At 47.0% G+C, this 21,303-nt stretch overlaps 2 protein-coding genes across 2 annotated transcripts; both read right to left on the bottom strand.

Moving 5' to 3' along the window:
- Positions 1-1,045: 1,045 nt before the first annotated feature.
- On the bottom strand, positions 1,046-4,867 carry LOC136460766 (uncharacterized). The gene is made up of 7 exons (XM_066460345.1): positions 4,280-4,867; positions 3,944-4,123; positions 3,634-3,721; positions 2,983-3,417; positions 2,430-2,504; positions 1,871-2,289; positions 1,046-1,402 (listed from the first exon to the last, which is right to left on the bottom strand). The coding sequence occupies exons 1-7, from the start codon at positions 4,865-4,867 to the stop codon at positions 1,046-1,048; spliced, it is 2,142 nt and encodes a 713-aa protein (XP_066316442.1).
- A 4,481-nt stretch (positions 4,868-9,348) lies between these two features.
- LOC136458499 (TPR repeat-containing thioredoxin TTL1-like) lies at positions 9,349-12,835 on the bottom strand. Its single transcript, XM_066458440.1, has 7 exons — positions 11,848-12,835; positions 10,971-11,172; positions 10,683-10,870; positions 10,257-10,590; positions 9,977-10,181; positions 9,705-9,811; positions 9,349-9,585 (listed from the first exon to the last, which is right to left on the bottom strand). The coding sequence occupies exons 1-7, from the start codon at positions 12,687-12,689 to the stop codon at positions 9,424-9,426; spliced, it is 2,040 nt and encodes a 679-aa protein (XP_066314537.1). The 5' UTR covers positions 12,690-12,835; the 3' UTR covers positions 9,349-9,423.
- Between the last annotated feature and the right edge of the window lie 8,468 nt (positions 12,836-21,303).

The raw sequence follows: 21,303 nt of genomic DNA, 5'->3' as shown, positions 1-21,303 counted from the left end.
GTGACACCCGCATCAGATTCTATGCGTATTTGATCCGTTTCCATCCATAAATAGGAGCATAGGGCTGGCACATTAAAAGACCATCTGGTAGCTGCAGGGTTAGGTTCAGTAAAACTGGTCTCAGATATGCCAACATATTAAAAAGACCCATCCATGTAGTTTTCTGTTTATGCTGGGGCGCAGTTGGCCGGAATTTGGACGTTCAAAGTTTGCATAGTGCCAGATTCTCTACTGTAGCATTTCGTTTGTATTTGGTAATAATTATCCAACCGTTGACTAATTAGGCTCAAAATGTTCGTCTCGTAAAGTACAACCAAACTGTTATGGCTTAGGGACCGGAGGGCGTAGGGGTGAGAGACGAAGGGCCTAGGCTTGGAACCCCAGCGAAGAACGGAAGACGTCGTGCTCGGCGGCTGGCTGGAGACGTCAGGGAAGCAGCGACAATTAGGGTATCGTGAACAGTAACGCCTAAGGGCCCAAGGTGAGTTAAACTCAATCTCAGGCTACCCCTTCTACTATAATTGTTTAGTACTTATACAAAGAGGTATCCAACCGGCTCAAACCTAATTTAATCAAATAACAAACTCTAAGGGATAAACCCCCTATTTTCTAGGACTTGATAACTGACAGTCCAGCTAGGCCGGACTCCTAACCAACTGGCCGGCTAAGCCGGACTCCTAGCCTGTCTACGCCTATAGACCTTACCGGTCATAACATCTCTCCCCTCCTCGGGAAACAGCTTGTCCTCGAGCTGAAACGAAGGAAAAAGAGTGCGGAACTCCTCCACGGGTTCCCAAGTGGCCTCATCTTCTGGCATGTTCTCCCACTGAACCAACACATGCCACATACCGCGGCGCAACTGAGAACGAAGAACACGTGAAGGACGATGAAGTACCCTGCCATGACGGAGAGGAGGAAGCGGCGGTGTACTGGCGGGTGGGGTACCTCGAAACGGCTTGAGAACCCCAACATGGAACACATCATGAATCCGAGCGCCCTCCAGAAGACGCAGGCGATAAGCCACTTCGCCAATGCGCTCAATAACCTAAAATGGACCAGCAAACCGTGGACTAAGCTTGCCACGGAAACCTGGCAGCAAGGACTGCGCCGGCCGATGGAGAAGGCGCAGGAGAACCCAATCATCAATGTCAAACTGAAGTGGTCGGTGGTGAGCATCATAATGCCTTTTGGCATACTCCTGAGCTTGCAGCAATCGATCCCGAACATTGGCTAGAAACTCGTCACGATCACTGAGCAGCTGGTCCACCCTGTCTGTCCTAGCCGTGCCAGCAGCATATGGCAACAGAGACGGTGGAGGGCGGCCATAGACCACCTGGAACGGCGTTGTCCGAAGTGAGGAGTGGAATGAAGTATTGTAACAATATTCGGCCCACGGAAGCCACTGAAGCCAAGAGCGAGGGCAATCACCAGTTAGACATCGCAGATACATCGCGATTGTGCGATTGACCACTTCAGACTGTCCATCGGTTTGTGGGTGAAAAGCTGTACTCATCTTTAGCTTTACCCCAGCGAGCCAGAAGATATCGCGCCAAACATGCCCTGTAAACACTGGATCGCGATCACTAACAATGGATGCCAGAAAACCATGAAGTCTGACAATGCCCTCAAAGAACACTCCGGCGACAGACGCTGCTGTATATGGATGACTGAGTGGTAAAAAATGAGCCTGCTTTGAAAATCTGTCAACCACCGTTAAAATCACACTTTTCCCATGTACAGGCGGAAGGCCTTCCACAAAATCCATGGAAATATCAGACCAAACTTGCGAGGGAACCTCCAAAGGCTGAAGGAGACCAGCCGGGTGTAGATGGTCAGTTTTATTTCGCTGACACGTGAAACAAGAGCGCACAAAATCTCGGACAAGGCGATGGTCATGGTCGATCACGAACTCCTGGCGAAGGCGCTGCAGCGTCTTCTGTGCACCTTCATGACCAGCACCGTGCGCCAACTGGAGAACAGCTGGGAGAACCGAGGACTTGGCTGGGACAAACACACGGTCGGCGCGCATGATCAGACCATCAGCCAGACGCCATGGATCACCCCGGTCGGTCATAATGGAGTCACGCAGCGCACGAAGGTCATCATACAGCTGTAGTTCGCGGCGTAGGTCGTCAAATAACTGAAAGGAAGGCGCCGTGACTGCATGAAGCAGTAGATTGTCCCCCTCCCTCCGAGACAGCGCATCAGCCACGATATTGAGGGTGCCCGGCCGATATTCAATCGTGAAATCATACCCAAAAAGCTTACTCACCCACTGATGTTGGGGAACTGTAGAGAGTCGTTGATCCAACAAAAACTTCAACGCATAATGGTCTATGCGGACAATGAACTGCCTGCCCCATAAATATGGCCTCTAGTGCCGAACTGCCTGGACAAGGCCGATGAGCTCCCTCTCATATGCGGCTAACTTGTGATGGCGAACTGTGAAGGGTCTACTGAAGAATGCCAAGGCACCTCCGCCTTGATGAAGTACTGCGCCGAATCTAGAGCCAGAGGCATCACAATCGACAATGAATGATTTGTCCCAATCAGGAAGTTAAAGAACCGGTGCACTGGACAGGGCCTTCTTGAGGGCATTGAAAGCGTCGGTGGCTGCAGATGACCACAGAAAAGCCTCTTTCTTGAGCAGTGCTGTTAATGGTGCAGCCACCGAGCCGTAATCTTGAATGAACTGATGATAGTACCCGGCTAGGCCGAGAAACCCCCAAAGAGCATGGACATTGCCAGGCTGAGGCCAGGTAGCGACGGCTGCAACCTTCTCCTAATCCATTGCAACCCCATCCGCAGATATTACATGTCCCAGATAATGAACCGACGTCATAGCAAAGTCGCATTTAGATCTTTTCAACCGCAGCTGATGGTCACGTAGGGCAGTGAAGACTGCGTTGAGGTGCTATAGATGCGTGGACCAAGATGGACTATAGATCAAGATGTCGTCGAAAAACACAAGTACAAACTTACGCAGGAATGGCCGGAGCACTGTGTTCATGAGGCTTTGGAACGTTGCCGGTGCATTGGACAGCCCAAAGGGCATGACTAAGAACTCAAAGTGACCCTCATGAGTTCGAAAGGTCGTTTTCTCAATGTCATCAGTATGCATACGAATTTGATGGTACCCTGAACGCAAGTCCAGTTTGGAGAAAAAACGTGCCCCGTGGAGCTCATCCAGTAGTTCTTCAACCATCGGAATTGGGAATTTATCTTTAACAGTGAGCTTGTTCAAGGCGCGGTAATCGACACAGAACCTCCAAGAGCCGTCATGTTTCTTGACCAACAGAACCGGGGCAGAGAAAGCTGAAGTACTAGGACGGATCATCCCCAATTGCAGCATCTCGGCGCATTGTGACTCCAGTTCATCCTTCTGTAGCTGTGGGTAGCGGTAAGGCCTCACAGCCACTGGTACCGCAATGGGCACTAAATGAATGCGGTGATCATAGGCGCGAGCGGGGGGCAAGCCTTCAGGCGTGGTGAACACATCGTCAAAGGAGGCGAGTAGCTTGTCCAGCAATGTTGTCCCGTTGGTATGGCTCGCGTCATGAATAGCATGGAGGCGGCGAGTGGACTGTATGTCATCTCGGGTGGAGCCGATACCTCACCAGAACACGCGCTGACCTGCCCTGGTGAACGCCATGCACAAGTCATCAAAGTCCCATAATATTGGTCCGAGGGTGCGCATGAAGTTGACCCCGAGCACCATGTCCTAGCGGTCCAATGGAATTGTATAGCAGTCAACTGAGAATATTTCTTCGGCAATTCTTATGCTGACGTCACGCGCGAGCCCCCGGCAGGCAACGTGGTCGCCATTTGCGACCGTGACTCCAGCACCTGGGCATGGTTCAAAGAAGATGCCAACGCGTCGCGCGACGCTACTGCTGATGAATGTGTGAGTAGAGCCCGAATCCAGCAACGCCACACACTGTACGTTGCCCACCATGACATAAACCTGCATAGTATCTTCAGTCCTGATGCCTGCAATGGCTGATAATGATATGGTGGGTCTGTCTGCGCCGGCTGCTGATGGCTGGTCATCGTCATCGGACTCTGGCTCCTCCACAAGATAATCTGTGACTTCAAGGTAAAAGAGTCGCTGACACTTGTGTCCCTGCACATATGGTTCGTCACAGTTATAACACAAGCCCATCTTGCGGCGGTCTGCCATCTCTGTTGGTGTGAGCCGTTTGAAAGGCTGACCTGGTGGGGACGCCGAGGCTGGTGATGATGGCATAGTGGGCCCTGTGGCCGGTAATGAGCTCTATACAGCCGGAGCGCGCCGAGAATGTCGATTTGGTGGTGCTGGAAGAGCGAGGGCTGCTGACGCCTGGCGACGTTCATAAGCCCGAGCCAAACGCATGGCGTGGTGTAAATCCTGAGGGTCATGGAGCTCCACGTCGACCCTGATGTATTCTGGAAGTCCTCCGGTGAACAGCTGTGCTTGCTGCAGCGGCGCCAGATGCCCCGCGTGCGCCAAGCGTGCTTGGAAAGCGTCCATGTATGCCTCAACCGAGGACCCGAAAGGCAGGCGGGCGAGATCAGCAAGATGGTTGGTGGACAGCGCCGGTCCGAAGCGTTGGTGACAGAGCAGACGAAAGTTGGTCCAGGATGGCCGGCCGGAGTCTCGTTCCAACACATAGTACCATTGCTGTGCGGATCCTGTCATGTGGAAGGAGGCTAGCCAAACCTTGTTCGCCTCACGTGTCAGCTGGCCGCGGAAGAATGACTCACAACGGTTTAACCATCCAAGCGGGTCTTCTTTGCCGTCGTAAGTGGGGAAGGACAGCTTATGGAACCTGGGCATGCCCTGGCTGTCTCCATGTTCCTCAGATGGATGGCGCGGTGCTTGTACCATCGGAGCAGACGAGTAGATGGGCCCGTGCATGATGGAGGACAGCGACGGTACCGGTGATGGAGATGTCGGAAAAGGGATGGACTAAATGGGCAGCCCCATCGTAGTTGGCTGCGAGCCGCGAGGCGGTGCGGTCTCCAGGAGTGGCGCCGTGGACCCCGGCATTGACGGCGAGGGCAGGATCTCCGGCTGTGATGTAGACGCTGGCAAGCCCCCATACCCTGGCAGGCCATATTGTAGGAGCGGCGGGGCAGAGTACGGCAAACGTGGTGTCATTGAAGGGGCCGGCTGGCCTTCGACAGTCGCCAAGCGCAGAGACATCTCCGCCATCTATCGCTGCATGCCTTGGAACATGTCTCCCATCTGCCGCTGCATGGCAGCCAAGGAGGCCAGGGAGTCCTCAAGAGTAGGCGGCGTGGGGGACGGTGGAGGGGCGCTCGTCTCGACGACAGCAGCGACCGACGATGCAGCGGCGGCGGCAGGAGCACCCGAGGAAGCCATGGTCTCTGATACCAAATTGTTGTGGCTTAGGGACCAGAGGGCGTAGGGGTGAGAGACGGAGGGCCTGGGCTTGGAACCCCGGCGAAGAACGGAAGACGCCGTGCTCGGCGGCTGGCTGGAGACGTTAGGGAAGCAGCGACAATTAGGGTATCGTGAACAGTAACGCCCGAGGGGCCAAGGTGAATTAAACTCAATCTTAGGCTACCCCTTCTACTATAATTGTTTAGTACTTATACAAAGAGGTATCCAACCGACTCAAACCTAATTTAATCAAATAACAAACTCTAAGGGATAAACCCCCTATTTTCTAGGACTTGATAACTGACAGTCCAGCTAGGCCGGACTCCTAACCAACTGGCCGGCTAAGCCAGACTCCTAGCCTGTCTACGCCTATAGACCTTACCGGTCATAACACAAACTGTGTAATTAGTTTTTAATTTCGTCTACTTTTAGTATTTTATACATGTACCGTAAATTTGATGTAACGGAGAATCTTCTTTTTGTATAGTGTCAAAGTTGGGAACTAAACAAGGCGTGATTTCTTTACCTGATTCTCGTTGTGGTTCTAAATTTCAGACTAGCCCTCGAGGAAGCTGTAGATTGCAGTGTTACCTAAGCTACAATAATTTTATTGTGCAAGTAGCCAGGTGATGTGTTCTGACTTCTGCTAGTAAAACAACAAACACGAATGGCGGATCCTCTGGGTCACCGATCCTACAAGATTGGATTGACTGCCCAATGCGAGCGAGCAGTTATTAAGGCTCCCTTTGGCATGGATACCGGCAGCTCCGGCTCGCACCTAAAAAAAAAATACTATTCTGCGGCAGTTTGATATAACTAAAAAAAATCCGGGCAGCTCCAGTGAAGCCAGGGACGGGGTCTTTTCTGGGCGAGAGTTTCGACGGTTTCTTTGCTAGTTTGCTTGTAAACTAGCCATTCATCATGTAAGCCATTGGTTACTCTTTGATGGTTTGCTACTAAACATCTCTGTTCTTCACCATGTAAGTGTGATAGTTATCCGTTGTATTCTTCGATCCGTACCAACCCAGATGATCTCGCCCTAGCTTGTGTGCGACCGATCTTCGCGTCAACACATTGGGCTATAGTATTTTTTGCAGGTGGCAGCCGTTGCTTCCAGGATCCTTGCCCTACGGGCTTGGCCTAAGATATAAGCCGGCAATGCAATAAGCAGGCAATGCAAGGGGAGGAGGACCAGAGCGGACAATGGTCATGTTCGTTTCGCTGAAATTTGACTGATGCTGATGCTGATTTCTTATGAGAGAAAAACACTGTGATGTAGTGCTGGAAAAACAGGGTCAATGCCAGGCAACCAATGCGTAGCGTCGTACCACCCCAACATGTACCCATACTCTGTTTGCTACTCTACCACAGCAATGGCGACCGCCCTCCGTACGGTGCACACACGAACCACACCCACATCGATGGCGATGGGCTTAGCTTTGGCATTAAAGCCGGCTGAAGCTGTTTTGATGTGAGAGGAAAAATATTGTAGATTCTAGCTGATAAGCCGGCCGATAAGTTTAAGCGAACAGGCCCGTTCGCCCAACTAGTCCTAACGGGCCGCCTACAGGCTAACAGTAACATGAATACACCAACACCAAGCCACGGGAACTGTTCCATCCATCCATTCCAAGGGCGTGTTTAGTTGGGGGGAAAGTTGGAATTTGGCTTCTGTAGCATTTTCATTTTTATTTAACAATTAGTGTTCAATCATGGACTAATTAGGCTCAAAACGTTCGTCTCATGATTTCCAACCAAATTGTGCAATTAGTTTTTTTTTCATCTACATTTAATGCTCCATGCACGTATCGTAAGATTCGATGTGATGGCTACTGTTTTTTTTAACTAAACACATGCAAGTCCCCGTGTTTTTCTTTGGATGAAAGGGGAGGTGGTATTCGTTGGCGGCTACCAAAGGAAAAAAGGGAAAAAAAAAACTTTGTAGATCCTGCCGGATCTGGTTGAAGTGCGCAGCCAGCGTGCTGCTTATGGTATGGTCTACGGGTCAGCGAGGAGGGAGTGAAACAAGCAAAGGGAAGGGACGCTCCATTTGGATCCGATTGAATGAGAGCAATGAATGAGGATGTGCACTGCACCCACCCATCCCCATTGAAACGGGGCCAGCTCAGCCAGCCAGCTTGTATCCCAGATCTCATCGTTCATCAACACGAAAAAAAAAACAAAATAATAAACCAAAATAGTTTTTTTTCAATTCTCCTAGTCCTAGTATACTCCCTCGCTCTAACATACTTACCTCTATCCCACAAAGAATGCATTTCTAATTTGGTTCAACTTAATAAACTATTTTAAACCTGACTAAACTTGTATAGAACACTTGGCCTGTTCGCTTGGCTGATAAGCTATGGCTGAAAATACCGTTGACTGATTTGTTGTGAGAAAAAAATATTGTTCGTTGGCTGAAAAAATACGGGCTTATAAACCAAGCGAACAGGACGACTACCAGTTATGTATGAATACCGAAGAGGATCGGTACAAACGTAAATCACAAAAAAAACACTTCAAAACTATACGAAAATCTTAAATAAATCTGATCCAAATAAAAAACAGAACTACCTATATATACCGGAGGTCATCGGTAGGACCAAAAATTTTGTGGTCACTAGGACGAAAATTTGCAAAATTTCAATTGAAATTCTAAATCAAATTTAAAATAGCTTGTTTTAGACTAAATCTAAAATCGTCTCCTCTCTGGCCAGAAGAGTACCAACGGTTTTATGGTCGTGGGCTCGTGGCTTTCCCAAGTTGTACGCCTACTACTCCTGTAGCAATAGGTCCTAGAGCCTAGAGAGGGGTAGGGTAACTAAAAGTCTCTGCTTTCTCTCACTCCTAAGCACGTCGGGAGGCGCGCCACGCGATCTGTTTCTCTCTCGTCCCTATGCTCCCTGCCAGTCACGTTGCCACGCAAGCGCGCGCACACACAGCCTGACCACACCACCACACAACGGAAGGGACCAGCGCATCCTGCCGCTGCCGTCTTCTTCCTCCTCCCTCCCCTAGCCGAGTGGCTTGATAGGAACAAGCCACCACATTTTCCTTTTAAGATCCCAGCTCAGACAATGATCAGGTGGGTCATCATAAACACAGCCAGCAAACACATACCAAACCCTGCAGACACAGATACTGTAGCATGATACAACTAGAATCCCAGCTGCGACTGCGAGCAGATACCATTATCAATACGGGCAAGGACATCACAACAGCTGAGAGATGATTAACTGACAGATTGGGGAAAGAACCCAAAAAAACGAACGAATGTTGCAATGTTTTATTCATGGAAATGGTAGCATATATGGTACCAGCGCCATTTAAAACTAACAGAGAAGCAGCAAAACGACATGTCATCATCTTCAATGGACACCAACCATCTCTGCATCATCAGTTAAACTTAACACCTCTCTCTCTCTCTCTCTCTCTCTAAAGATAGATAATGACTCTAATGGAAACTCAAAACAACTACTAGCCCTGTACCTGACCCCAGCCACCAAAATCTCATCTCAATCTGATGCCACAATTTCTCTTTTCTCCAGGGAACCAATCTTCCAATGGATTTCTCTCCTGCTTTTCCTATAGGATATTTACATGTAACGAAAACTGCAACCACCAGCGCCCGTCCCCCCCCCCCCCCGAAAAGGATAGATGGTATATGCTAAACCTAGACGACATTACAAACATTTCCCCTTTTTCTTGAGAAGCAGGGTGATGGCCTATGGACTATGATGGGGTGAATCAAAATGGAGTATCAAAATACAAAATGAGGTGAAGCGAGCCTGAAACATGAAAAAAGGCTATTGAATTCAATGGGTCGGTATATGAACGGTGAAGAGGCGAAAACAACAGAAGATGGGGAATTGGGGGGCTCTTCCACCTGACAGTCTTAGCTCGTTATGCTCATGCTCAATGGAGAGTAGTTATGCAGGTGGTGAAAATGCTCTGGAGGCTGGTAATGTTGCAAGTTTGACCGGGAGCTCTATGCATTAGCGAAAATGGGAAATTGGGGTACGGGTACCCAAAGCTTCTCAAGAACTGGATACAGAATAGTGCCGCACGGAGTAGCGCAGAACATGCAAGCTCGGGCAGATCATCTCCTTCACTTTCACCCCTCCTTTGTATATCTTGAACGTCGGGACTATCCGCACGTTCTCTGCCTTTGCCACCATTGGGCTGCTGTCGATGTTAACCTGTTGGGTTGTACAGAAGATAGTACTTGTTAGTCATCATTTAGAAATCCTTGTACCTGTGGCATGACGAATTCAGTAGCTACCAGGGTTCCTGGAGCATGACGAATTCAGTAGCTTACCTTGAGAAAATTCACCGAGGGGCATTCAGTGCATAGAGTGTTGACCGATGGTGTAATTTGTGTGCATTGCTGATTCATTGCCGACATGAAGTAGACAACAGATACCCCTGAAGAAACACAAGCGATAAGTCACACAGAGACCACATTGTGTATATGACAATAAAAGACAATGTAAACAAGGCAGTGCAAGCAATTCTGACATACTAAAAACCGAGTAAATCTCATTATGAATTGTGAACCAGCAGAGAGAGAGGTAGCAGAGAATAACTCACCAGGTGAACTTATGGCAGCACGGAGTTGCTCTACATTGGAAACTATCTCTACCTCTCCTCCAAACTTCATATTTGATACATCCTCACCACGAGTCGCCTTCAAGGCAATTTGTGCATGGAACAATGCCTCAGCAACCTCCTTGTCACTGGGAAGCTCCTTTCGAAGCACCTCATAGTCCCGCACGCAGTCCACCCAACGTTCAAGCTGAATAAAATTATACAATGTCAATGGAACATTACAAAGAGCAAAAAAAATTACATGTGCATGCTCATTGCTTACCTTAGCATAGGATGCAGCTCGCCTTAAGAGAGCCTTTGTATAGTTTGGCTGTATTCTTAGTGCCTCATTGCAGTCGTCAACAGCTTTTTCCCACTTTTCTAGCTTTGACCAGCAAGCAGCTCGATTGCAATGGAGCACTGAATTTGAGGGATCATACTTGAGCCCTTCACCATAGGCCATGGATGCATCTGAAAACTTGGCAACTTTAAAGAGATCATTCCCTTGCTCTCTGGCTTTTGCAACTAGTCTCACATTATTCAAAACCATCCCGATTTCTGCATTCCCAGGATCAAGATCTCTAGCCTTCTCAGCTGCAGCAACAGCAGTATCAAACCTGCATAGACCAATAATAACTCTTAGTGCTAACCTGATTTTGACCCAGCATCATGGAAAATTGGGTATTATATCAAGTTTAGATAATCACACCTCCCCAATGCCATGTCAACCTGCGCTCGAACAATATGTACGTATGACTCAGCGAGCATCCCCGAGAGTTTTGCTGCTGTCAATGATGAGGGCAATGCACCATCCAATTTCAGCAAGCTTGCAAGAGTCGACTCAGCCTCCTCCAGCTTGTGAAGGCGGAGAAGTGCTTCTGACCTCAAGGCAAGAAGCTGCATGGAAAGCACGATGTCAGTATAAATTCCACTACCAAAACAATATAGCAACACTTCCAGCACTCCATCAAAACATAAACCATGAGGAAGCCATTACCAACTGAGAGGAGTCAGCGCCAGCAGCAATGGCAGCATCAGCCTCCCTCAGCGTGCTCTTCCAATCCCCAATTTTCCTTGCATTTGTGCATCTTCCCAGATGCACCTCGACCTCCTGCAGCTTCTGCCACTCGGTGGGGTCAGACTGCTGAAGATGACCTGCCTGGGTGAAATGCCTCCGCGCCTTGTCAATCATCCCCAATCTGAAACAACACAACCCTCACAGCATATCAGCAGAAAGAAACAGCAGAAATGCAAATAATTGCAGCATGTCATCAGTCTTCGACACCTAATTCCAGGGGAGAGTCAGGACAATATACAGTATAAACAATATTAGGAACAGAAATTCAGTATGCAATCAGCATTGTGTGGTCTAAATCCAATGAACCTAACGAAATCGTCATCAAGCAACCTTACAAAGTAGAGCTAAGCAGACACCCCTTCTGTCAGCGTTATGTGATGGGAAGCTTTAACGCCAATTTTACCCACAATCAAAGCAAGACAATATTATAGCTTTACTTACATACAGATAATCAGAAAAAAAAAAAGAATTCATTTTGAATTGCAAAAAAGATCAATATCTAGCATCCTGAGGATGCGAATAAAATGAATATTGAGTGTGAAGATGGAGCAATCGCAGAACTAAATCTCACTGCCTCAATGGAAAGGAAAAGGTGAAAAGGCACAACACTCATGTTGCTTTCTCCTCGGTCTCGCTCACACAGAGAAAGCCATCCAAGAAAGCAACATCAACATGCAGATGCAACCATGAGGAACAAAATCGAAGCAAGAGCTAGGGACCTTGATGCACATCAGTTCTAAAATCTAGTACAGCTTGCAGCGCAATGGTGGAGGTAGGAAGACTGCAGTAAGCTCACCGGAGACAAACGCCTGCGACGCGGCTGTGGGAGCGGCCGCTGACCGGGTCGAGTCGGACAGCCTCCTCGCATTCACGAAGCGCGTCGGCAAGGCGGCCGAGTCCTATGAGCGCGGCGGCTCGGTTGCCGCGGCATGCAGCGCTCTCGGGACACAGCGCCACGGCGCGCTCGTAGTGGCGCAGCGCCTCCGCGTACTTTCCCTTTTTGTACCACTCGTTCCCCAAGCGGGTCACCTCCTGGAGGCTCCCACTGCTCGCCGGAAAGCTCGCCGGCGACCTCGAGGAGTGCCCGAGGAACGACGAGTCAATGCTGCTCCTGGCGGGGGCCATGCCGGCGCCGCGCATGATGCTCCCGTGGCCGTAGTGGCCGGTGCCGGATCCGAGCACGTCCGGGCGGGAGCGCGGGGGAGGGGGTGTGGCCGCCGTTGCCGGGACACGCCCGGACGGGCAGATGTTCCCGGTGGGGAGCGCATTCAGCATCGGCGAGCTCGCCGTGCTTCCACGGTCCCCGCCGCCGCTCCCCCGGCTGCTGCTGCCAGAGAATATCAACTGTCCAGATCCGGACCGCCGGTGCGCCATCAGCGGCGGCGGGTTGCATTCGCCCACCAGCTCGCCGGAGTGGCTCCTCCCGTCCGCCATCCCAGCATTCGACGGCGCCGGCGACTTGGCTGACCCGGAGGACGAGGACGACGACGTCGCCACGCTCGCCCGCGCCCGCAGCGGCGACACCGGCGAGCCGAGATCCGCGAAGACGTTCGCCTTGGCGTCCGACTTGTCTCTTACCTCATCGTCGTGCAGCGCCAGCGCCGCCGTGCGGTGGCGTATCCGGTCGGCCTCCGACATCGCCGGATCTCTCCGCGCCGCCTCAGCAATGCCGGTACCTGCACCCCTCAACTCCCACTACTCCGGCGCCTCCTCCTCCTCCCCTCGCCAAGCAAGCAGGCATAGAACCGCGCACACAAGAACAGCTTGCTCTTGTGAACTACTGCTCGCACCACCCGCCGCCACCACCCAGCAAGAACCCTGAGCAATAAATTGCGGAGCAAAAGCAAGTGCGGATTCCTCGTGAGGTGGATGGGTTGAAGGATATCCTCAGCCCTCACGGAGAAGGAGGAGAGAAGGAAGGGAAGAAGAAGAAAGGGGAGGAGTGGGAGCGAGGGGAAGAAATAGTGGGTGGGAGGGGCGGCCTTGAGAGGCCGCGGATGTTCCGGGGTCCAAAGTGAAAAACAGGCCACCTTTTTTTCTGTGGGGTTATTTGCAGGATGGGTTTTCGTCTTGGAGTTTAGGGTTTTTCTTGTTTTCCCTCGGTCTTTTTGGGTTTTTAGTGGGGTTTCTCCTTTTCTCTCTCCTAGTCCACGGTGATCTCAAGGCTTTGGTGACAAAGCACAACCATATTTGGTTATTCGGTATTTTTTTTAGAAAGATTAGAGATGGTTTGCTCCTTCTTACAATACAAATACAAATGTTTTGTATGAATTCTAGTGTATTTAGAGTATAGTCTATGTACCTATCTAAAAAATTAAGCTTTCATCTTTGTTTGACTGAGTTTAGTTTGTCGTCGTCGTTCAGCCTATTCGTTAGATCGTATTTGGCTTAGAAGCCATGGCTTATCAGCCAACGAACAATATTTTTTACTCACATCAAACCAGCCAACAGTACTTTCAGCCATGGCTTATAAGCCAAACAAGCCCAAACGAGCAGGACGGTTGATGTCACGGTAATACACGTGACTCACCATTTACGCAGCATGCTGGCTATAGATAGACCATAGATAATCTAATATCTACAGGATCTATATCAGGTCAGCGCTTCACTTACGTCATTGCCTTCCGATACGGATTTTGATATTTTATATCACAAAATATTAGGTAATTTTTTTAGAAAGATTAGAGGTGGTCTGCTCGTTCTTACAATACAAATACAAATGTTTTGTATGAACTCTACTGTATTTAGAGTATAGTCTATGTACTTATCTAAAAAATTAAACTTTTATTTTTGTTTGACTGAGTTTAGTTTGTCGTCATCGTTGACGTCGCGACATTGCATGAGACTCACCATTCACACAGCATGCCAGCTATAGATAGACCATAGATAATCTAATATCTACAAGATTTATGGTCAGGTCGGCGCTTCATTGACTTCTAATACGGATTTCGATATTTGATATCATCTTTGTGGCGAGTATGCTTTAATACGTGTTTTCCTCTGTCAGTGACTCTCTACTTGACGTCACGGCATCTTCATGAACCAGAAAAGGTTCAAATAAAATAAAAGGAGGGCGCACCGAACTTCTAGAGATATGCATCCACACGTATGCATGGCTTATGATAGACATCTCTCGTGGTCAGCAGAATTGTGTCCATCAAACTTTTGACAACTTTACACCTAAAGAGATGCTGATACCTTCAAGATATATATATGCAAATATTTTTTACACGCGTCATTTATTCATAAGAGTCACAACATCTTCAATGGTCAGCATGAATGCTTGTGATCTTATTATTCCAAGATAGATAATATTTCTACATATGTGGACGCCTCTCTATTGTGCACATCCTTATTATCTCTGTCTAGTAACAACTTCTTGGTATGTTGGCAAGTAAAAGAATCTATTAGAACAAGAGTTATTCGAAAACAAAGACAAAGAGATAGGCGGCAAGTGTCATTATGGATTCCCATGAGGCCTAAGTAACTACACTACCCCAAGAACAGATGTTTCCATCTTTGGTTTTTGAGCCTAGACACACGAGATTAGAACATGTTCCAGCATGGCCAATAGCATTCTGCTACTCACAAAGAATGATCTCTGAATAAATTATAACTATGTCACATGCCAATACATCACTAAGGCACCTAAATGAATAACATTGTTAAATGGAATTGAATTAAAAAACTGTTTGAACATTACAAACTACACAAGTGAAGTATCAATAATAATCATGCAACATAACTTATGTTAGCTAATTTAATTTCTCAAATAAACCATGGAGTTTCATAGAACCGCTCTGCTAAGGAGTTTAGAGATATCATGCAACACGACAACAAACGTAGTCTTCATTGTACTGGTATGTACTAACCTTCACCATAGTATATCTTTATGGTGTAGAGACATCATGCAACACAACAAAAATGTAATCCTCATTGTACTGGTATATACTGACCCTGACCATAGTATATATTTAACGGTATAGTGTCGTCTTTGCCACCATAATGTGGACAAACTCATGTTCCTCTACAATAGTCAAATGGTCCCATGTTTCGAACACTTCATACCATGTAAGCATGTACAACAATACCCCAACAAAGTCTTGTTGAGCCCCCATATCACCTTCCACTACTACCTTAACAATCTGACAAAAATGTGCAGGAAAAATGGAGAGAGATACGGATATAATGAGGGTAGATCCATCCATTAGCATCCCCACAAAGATAGGGGTAGTTGGACATGTGTGGCATAGCCATGCTAGGTGGCCCATTTAGAGACCCCTAAGAGCACCAGTGGCAAAATTCCCCAAATCAAGGTCCCTACTTTGATCTAGGGGCTTCCCCTACTTTTGTGACCCTCAAATAATTGCTCTAACTCTAGTAACAATCCCTAAATTGTAGCCCTTATTCGTATATGCCATGCCTTCTCCTACAGTCATACTCTTCTCATTCTCCTACCCTAACCGCTAGACATGGCCCTCTCCCCCACACCGGTGGCCCCACCATCACCTTCCCCTTCCTCCACATTGGCGACCACAATGCAGCTTTGCCCTCCTCACACCAACAACCATGAGGCCGAGCTCCTGCGCCACTTCCTTATGCATGTGCACTGACATAAGTGGTTTTGTGCCCTCCCTTCCTCTAAGTCAGTAGCAGTACCCTCCCATCCTTATCATTGCTAGGCAACCGATGTGGAGCTTAGATGCATGGAATGGTAGCAGGTGGTGAAGGTCGGTAGGGATGGAAAAAGGTAGTTGCGTGGAACCAACATGGGCGGTGGAGGTTGGCGTTGCCAGTAGAGGGAGGCAGCGGAGGAAGTCTAGGCAGGAGGGTGAGAGGGGATGGGAGAACCTGGACAAGAGGGTAGTCGGGAGACCAGTGGTGCCAAATATGGTTGGTGGGCATAGTGGAAAGCAACAACGATGAAGCATGAGCAATGGTAGAGAGCGTGCAATACCGGACGAGAACAAGAGAGGAGCAACTATAATTAGAAAAGTAGGGGTCTGGACTAGAGCCCTTGGAATGAGGGTTTGAGGAGGGAATTTGAGAACCTCCTACTTTGGAAGGCCTCTACTGAAGTAGATTGTTTGCACAACAACCCTTAAATAAATATAGAATAGAGGCATGAATAAGGGCCTTGCTAGAAATGCTCTGAGCGTCCATCTCTTGTCACCAATTAAGCCTTGTGAGGCGTGGTCGCTAGCTGACATCATCCCCATGGAGATTCCTAGGGGATATTCCAAGGGTAGACACGTGACACATCGTACCGTATTAAGCTACATTTCGATGGTGTTTGCTTGTTTATGACATGGTTAAGTACCATCTAAAGTATTGAGACGGCCTTTTAGTTTTTTTCATCATGACGGAGCAGCCTCAAACTATAGTTTCATTGTGTATATCAGTAATAATATGCAGATGTGTTTATTTTTAAACTAGGGTACATGTCACTAACATATTGCATATTATCCAATGTATTAATGGAGCATTTATCACTTTGGTGCTGGACATCGACAGATGACTTCTCCTTTCTTTACAAGTTAAGACAAGCCAAGGACAAAATGTTACTCTTACAAAGTGCACTAGTATTATTCACGTAAGACACTGGAAACTTGACCGCACAATATATAAATGTCAATGTGTTTCTCTCATGATTCATAAACATGCTCGATAAACATATACCTAAGTTACTCTACAAGCACTAACATGGTTGAAATCTGAATTTGTTTGCATTGGGTGATTCCTTTTAAAAAAATTGAAGGATTTAGATCAAGTGTACATAAATTGTTCTAGACTAATTTGAATTAAATGGAATCCCCCGCCCCACCCACGCAAAAGGAACTTACACTTTGATAAACCTTTACATAACTAAACTTAATTTTCTAAAACTTTAGACTCTTTAATGAAGAATATGTGTGACAAAGTAAGAGTGAAGCATAATTAGCCCCTGCCCTAAGAGCAGGGCTAGTAATATAGCACGTGGCTAGTTGTATGTATATTTACAACTTACCTTTCCACCCATTCATATAGTAGTTGGATCATTTATGGCTCATTTGTTTCTCTTATAAAGTTTCTTGGTTCTTGTGCATAAGCTAGTTGTAAACTTACTCGCTTCTCTTCTCTCTCCTCCACCTTAGCATACAACTCACCTACATCCCTTTACTATACTTGCTCCAATGGGATCCGTTTAGTTTGGTTCATTAATTACTAGTACTAACTATAAGGTAATTTGACCAGGGCTTAATGTTAATGGTTGACTTGATGATGTCCCTTAATCCTTTATGGCACTCGACATGCACTTTACTACGGTTAGTAGTGTCATAGAGTACAACCTTAATAGATTAAAAAGAACATATGGACCGATCGATGAAGTAGATCATACGATAATATCTACTAGGAGAGTTGTGAGATACAGGCTTCATTCTAATTTAAAAGTTAAAACTAGAATCATTTTAGCTTTTTACTAAATCAAACTTATCTAAGAGTCCGTTTAGATCTTATATAGCTAGCAGTTAGCTACTAAAAATTAATTGAGGTCTTGTTTGTGTCCTAAGCTATCTTGTTTATATCCTAAGCTAATAAGCCAGCTAATTTCTTACCTACCATTCAGCTAACAGTTAGCTATTAGCTTGTTTCTCTTAGCTAACACAGCTAATAGTTAGTTGGATGGATCCAAAGGGGACCTAAGTTTGTGAAAAACATATTTTTTATGAAACACAAAATAGATCTCGATGGTCATATACACACAGATACTCTGCCTATGAACACATGCAAGATAGTTACTAGAATAAATCTTAAAAAGTGCATAGCCCATGTCAAAGACTAGAACTTGAATTTGGTTGGACAATTCGTTGTTAGCCTAAATGGACATATAAACAATGTTTGAATGTGTCACAACCCGAGTGTCGTTCCAAATAAAAATTTGCAGAAATCCCCTTATGCAACCCAAAACCCAAACACCACCCCTCTATTCCAAACCCTAGGCCTAGGTGAACTCCAGAATGCTCTCCTTATCATCAACTTTGGCCCACCTACTCTTGGGTTTCACCTCTTTTTCAACTGCTCAAGGTAAAAAGGGAGACCCCATCTAGTATTTTGACCCATCTCTAAATCACCTCAACCAAACTCCAACTATAAAGACCATGTCTGATCTCCAACAATCCATCGACTCTCACTCCTAAGTCTCTAGAAGAAGCTCCTAAACAAAGGTCAAGCCAAGGCAAGACAAAATCAACTAACTTCAATTGTGAGATTAGGACGAGAAAGAAGATGGATTAAGAAGCTCCATCAAGGATCAAGTGGCATCCACAAGTGAAGAAATGTCTCATAGATGATCTCCCCTGAGTTTAGCATCAACATGGACTGTCTGAGGTTTCCCTTTGGATTGTCCGTCAATCCTTGGTCAAGCCTAGTTGATTGGTCAACTCGACAGACTCCACAAGGTGCTATCGGACTATCTGGCATAAACTGATAGACCATTCGATAAGTGCATAGGATTTTAGCAACCATGCTAATGATGTGTTGTCCAAATCCTAAACCCCTTGGCCCCACCCGTCAACTCGAGGCCCTCTTCCAAGTCACCAGAACCAACTCTCCCTCTCACCCAATCTCCCCACTCATCTCTCCCACTCTCTCTCTAGAATAAAGAACATGAAGAGAGCCAAGAATGGAAGCAAGAAGAGGTAAGGAGATTGGAGGGGAAGATCATCCTTGATGGGAGAAAAGGATGGTCTTGAGATCTTCAACTCAACCACTTATGCCCATTTTTTATGAAGGAGGAGATAGACCTCAAGATCCTCAACTTAGCCCCAAGGGTAGGTTTTGCTCATCTCTCCAAATTCCCAAAATTCACCACTTGTGATAATCTCAAGTCTATAATCCATATGCTATTGTGCAAGGAGAAGCCCCTTCCTTCCTCCCTAAATCATGAAGTGAGCTCCACCTTGATACATGGATGGTAAGAGAAGGAGATTGAGCTTGGTGGGTGCAAAGATTGGAGCCCCATGGGTAAGCTCATCATCATCATCTCCCTCAATCTTGCCCACAATTCCAAAACCTAGGTTAGAACACTCAATAGAAGAGATATGAAAGTGGATCAAAACCATAGGCTCCACCACCTTGGAAGCTTGCACAAGCACCCTATGAAGTCCCCCAACACACCCTATGGTCACCCTTCAAGAACCCTAGGAGAACCCCATCAAGAAATCCAAGAACACCTATGAACATAGGTTTTGTCGACAAACATGACTAATTGTCCATTGGATTTGATAGATGATCTGAAATTGCCCGAACTATTCCACCAGCCATCATGGACCATCACACTTAGTGAAAGCCTCAGTTCGGTTTTGGCTAATTGATGAAACCTATAGGACTAACCCTATGCTCTAAGTGTGTAGAATGAGATAGGTTGGTCCAAGTCCAAGAAGGAGCTAGATGGCACTTATGGTGATGGAGATGGCCAAAAGATAGTGATCAAGTGCTCCAACTTAGAAAAGAAGAAAGAGAAAAACAAAATTGACTCAAGGCAAAGGTATAAAAGCTAGGGCCATTTTGTTTTGTTGGTCAAGACTTAATAGAGTGCGTCATCGGATTTAGGATAGATAGTCGTACTATGAAAAGGGGAAAATTCAAAGTTGATGCAGCTATCAAGTGCCACTAGAAGTGATTCATTGCATTTGCATTTGTACCTAGTGAGTTCTTACAACCCTAGAAAAATGCTTTGAAAAATTCTAACACACGTGTACAAGTGTTTGGGACACTTTGGTGTTGGCACATGAAAGAAAGGGTTGAAAGAGAAAAGAGAAAGGGGAGCTTTTGGGGCGTCGGACCTTAATCTTGCAAGCGTCAGACCAATCGGCCCTAGGGGTCCAACGGTCTATCTAACATACTAGAGAAGGGAGCGAGTCAGCATGAGCGTTGGACCCATTCTCAGAAAGCATCAGACCAATTCTTCTATGGGTCCAACGACTAATAGCATGAAGACAGAGAGCAGCGATGCACCACGTCAGCATCAGACCACAGCTTGACAGGCATCGGACCATTTGGTGAATGGGTCCGACGGTTGGTCTATACAACATAGAGAGGTCATGCAGGTGTCGGACCATGAGGAAATGAGGCGTTGGACGGTATGGAAACACTGTTCATTAGGCCGACACTTTGCACAGCTATGAGCAGTGACACGTGGCGCACATCATGAAGTTCGTAGGGGTGTTAGACCAATCAAAAAGGTCCAACGGTCTATGTTGGACCAGAGTCCAATGGTTTTTCACATTTTGGAACCTCTCTATTGTGCCTCGGACCAGGGCGTGAATTGGTTCGACGGGCATCGGGCCCTGAGCCCTTAGACTCAGCAGCTAGCCTTTAGAACACGCAACGGTCGAATTCGTTTCAGAGAACGTGTGGTAGCCGCGGAGGGCGTTCGACGGTCCTATGAAATGGGTCCGATAGTCCCCTTGTCAACTCAACAACTAGTAGCTCTGGGGTGCCTATTTAAGTGCAAGGGCCAGCCTTGGGTGCCCTCTCTTGGCCATTTCGTGATTTGTACACCCTCTAGAGCTAAGATACTCCACTCCCACTCATCTCTCTTGATTTTTTTCATCATCCAAGTGAGTTGGGAGAGCATCCAATTGTGACACTTGCAAGTTTATTTGCTTTGAGCGATTGCATCTAGTGGCACTTGGGATCGGATTTGCTGCGGGATTTCTTGTTACTCTTAGTGGTTGCCGCCACCTAGATGTCTAGGAGCAGAGGGTGGTGATCGTCTCTGGCTCCAATCGGTGATTTGTGAGGGGTTCTTGTGCCTATTCCCCATAGGAGATCATCAAAGGTAACTCGAATGGATTGTTGTGGCTTGTGGATCCTCTCTTGTGTTAGTTCTTACGGCACCAAAGTGTTGGGCAAGGCGTGTGATGCCAATTAGTGCATAAGCCACCGAGTGTATCACCACAATGAGGAAGTAGGTTGCCAGCAAGCAACCAAACCTCGGGGATAAATCTTGTTTCTCATTGTCTCTTGGTTTTTTTATTGGACACTTGCTCGGTTCGATATACATCTGTCGCACCCAATTTTGCATAGCAAAACCAAGTACTCATATATGTGCGCCTAGGATGTCCAAACACACACATATATCACAAATTGCAATAGTATCAAAGTAAAGTACTTATTACATCGCATATCTCATCATAAAGTAAATACAAAGTTTGCTCAAAGGCAATATTATTACAATCACAGCGGAATAACTAGCCCAACTGCCATA

Source organism: Miscanthus floridulus, chromosome 6 (genome assembly GCF_019320115.1).
Source record: "Miscanthus floridulus cultivar M001 chromosome 6, ASM1932011v1, whole genome shotgun sequence".
Taxonomy (NCBI): Eukaryota; Viridiplantae; Streptophyta; class Magnoliopsida; order Poales; family Poaceae; genus Miscanthus; species Miscanthus floridulus.
Note: the sequence above shows the minus strand (reverse complement) of the source record. Positions and strands in the feature narration are given on the sequence as shown.

What these genes read in the sequence shown, in the direction of transcription:
- LOC136460766 (XM_066460345.1), bottom strand. Translation starts at nt 4,867, where the DNA reads ATGGTACAAGCACCGCGCCATCCATCTGAGGAACATGGAGACAGCCAG. An exon ending in CATGGCGTTCACCAGGGCAG is followed by an intron (nt 3,418 to 3,633) that starts GTCAGCGCGTGT and finishes TTGCGGTACCAG; the next exon opens with TGGCTGTGAGGCCTTACCGC. An exon ending in AGTGCTCCGGCCATTCCTGC is followed by an intron (nt 2,505 to 2,982) that starts GTAAGTTTGTAC and finishes CTCTGGCTCTAG; the next exon opens with ATTCGGCGCAGTACTTCATC.
- LOC136458499 (XM_066458440.1), bottom strand. Translation starts at nt 12,689, where the DNA reads ATGTCGGAGGCCGACCGGATACGCCACCGCACGGCGGCGCTGGCGCTG. An exon ending in GTTGACATGGCATTGGGGAG is followed by an intron (nt 10,591 to 10,682) that starts GTGTGATTATCT and finishes TGGTCTATGCAG; the next exon opens with GTTTGATACTGCTGTTGCTG. An exon ending in GAGCTGCATCCTATGCTAAG is followed by an intron (nt 10,182 to 10,256) that starts GTAAGCAATGAG and finishes AATTTTATTCAG; the next exon opens with CTTGAACGTTGGGTGGACTG.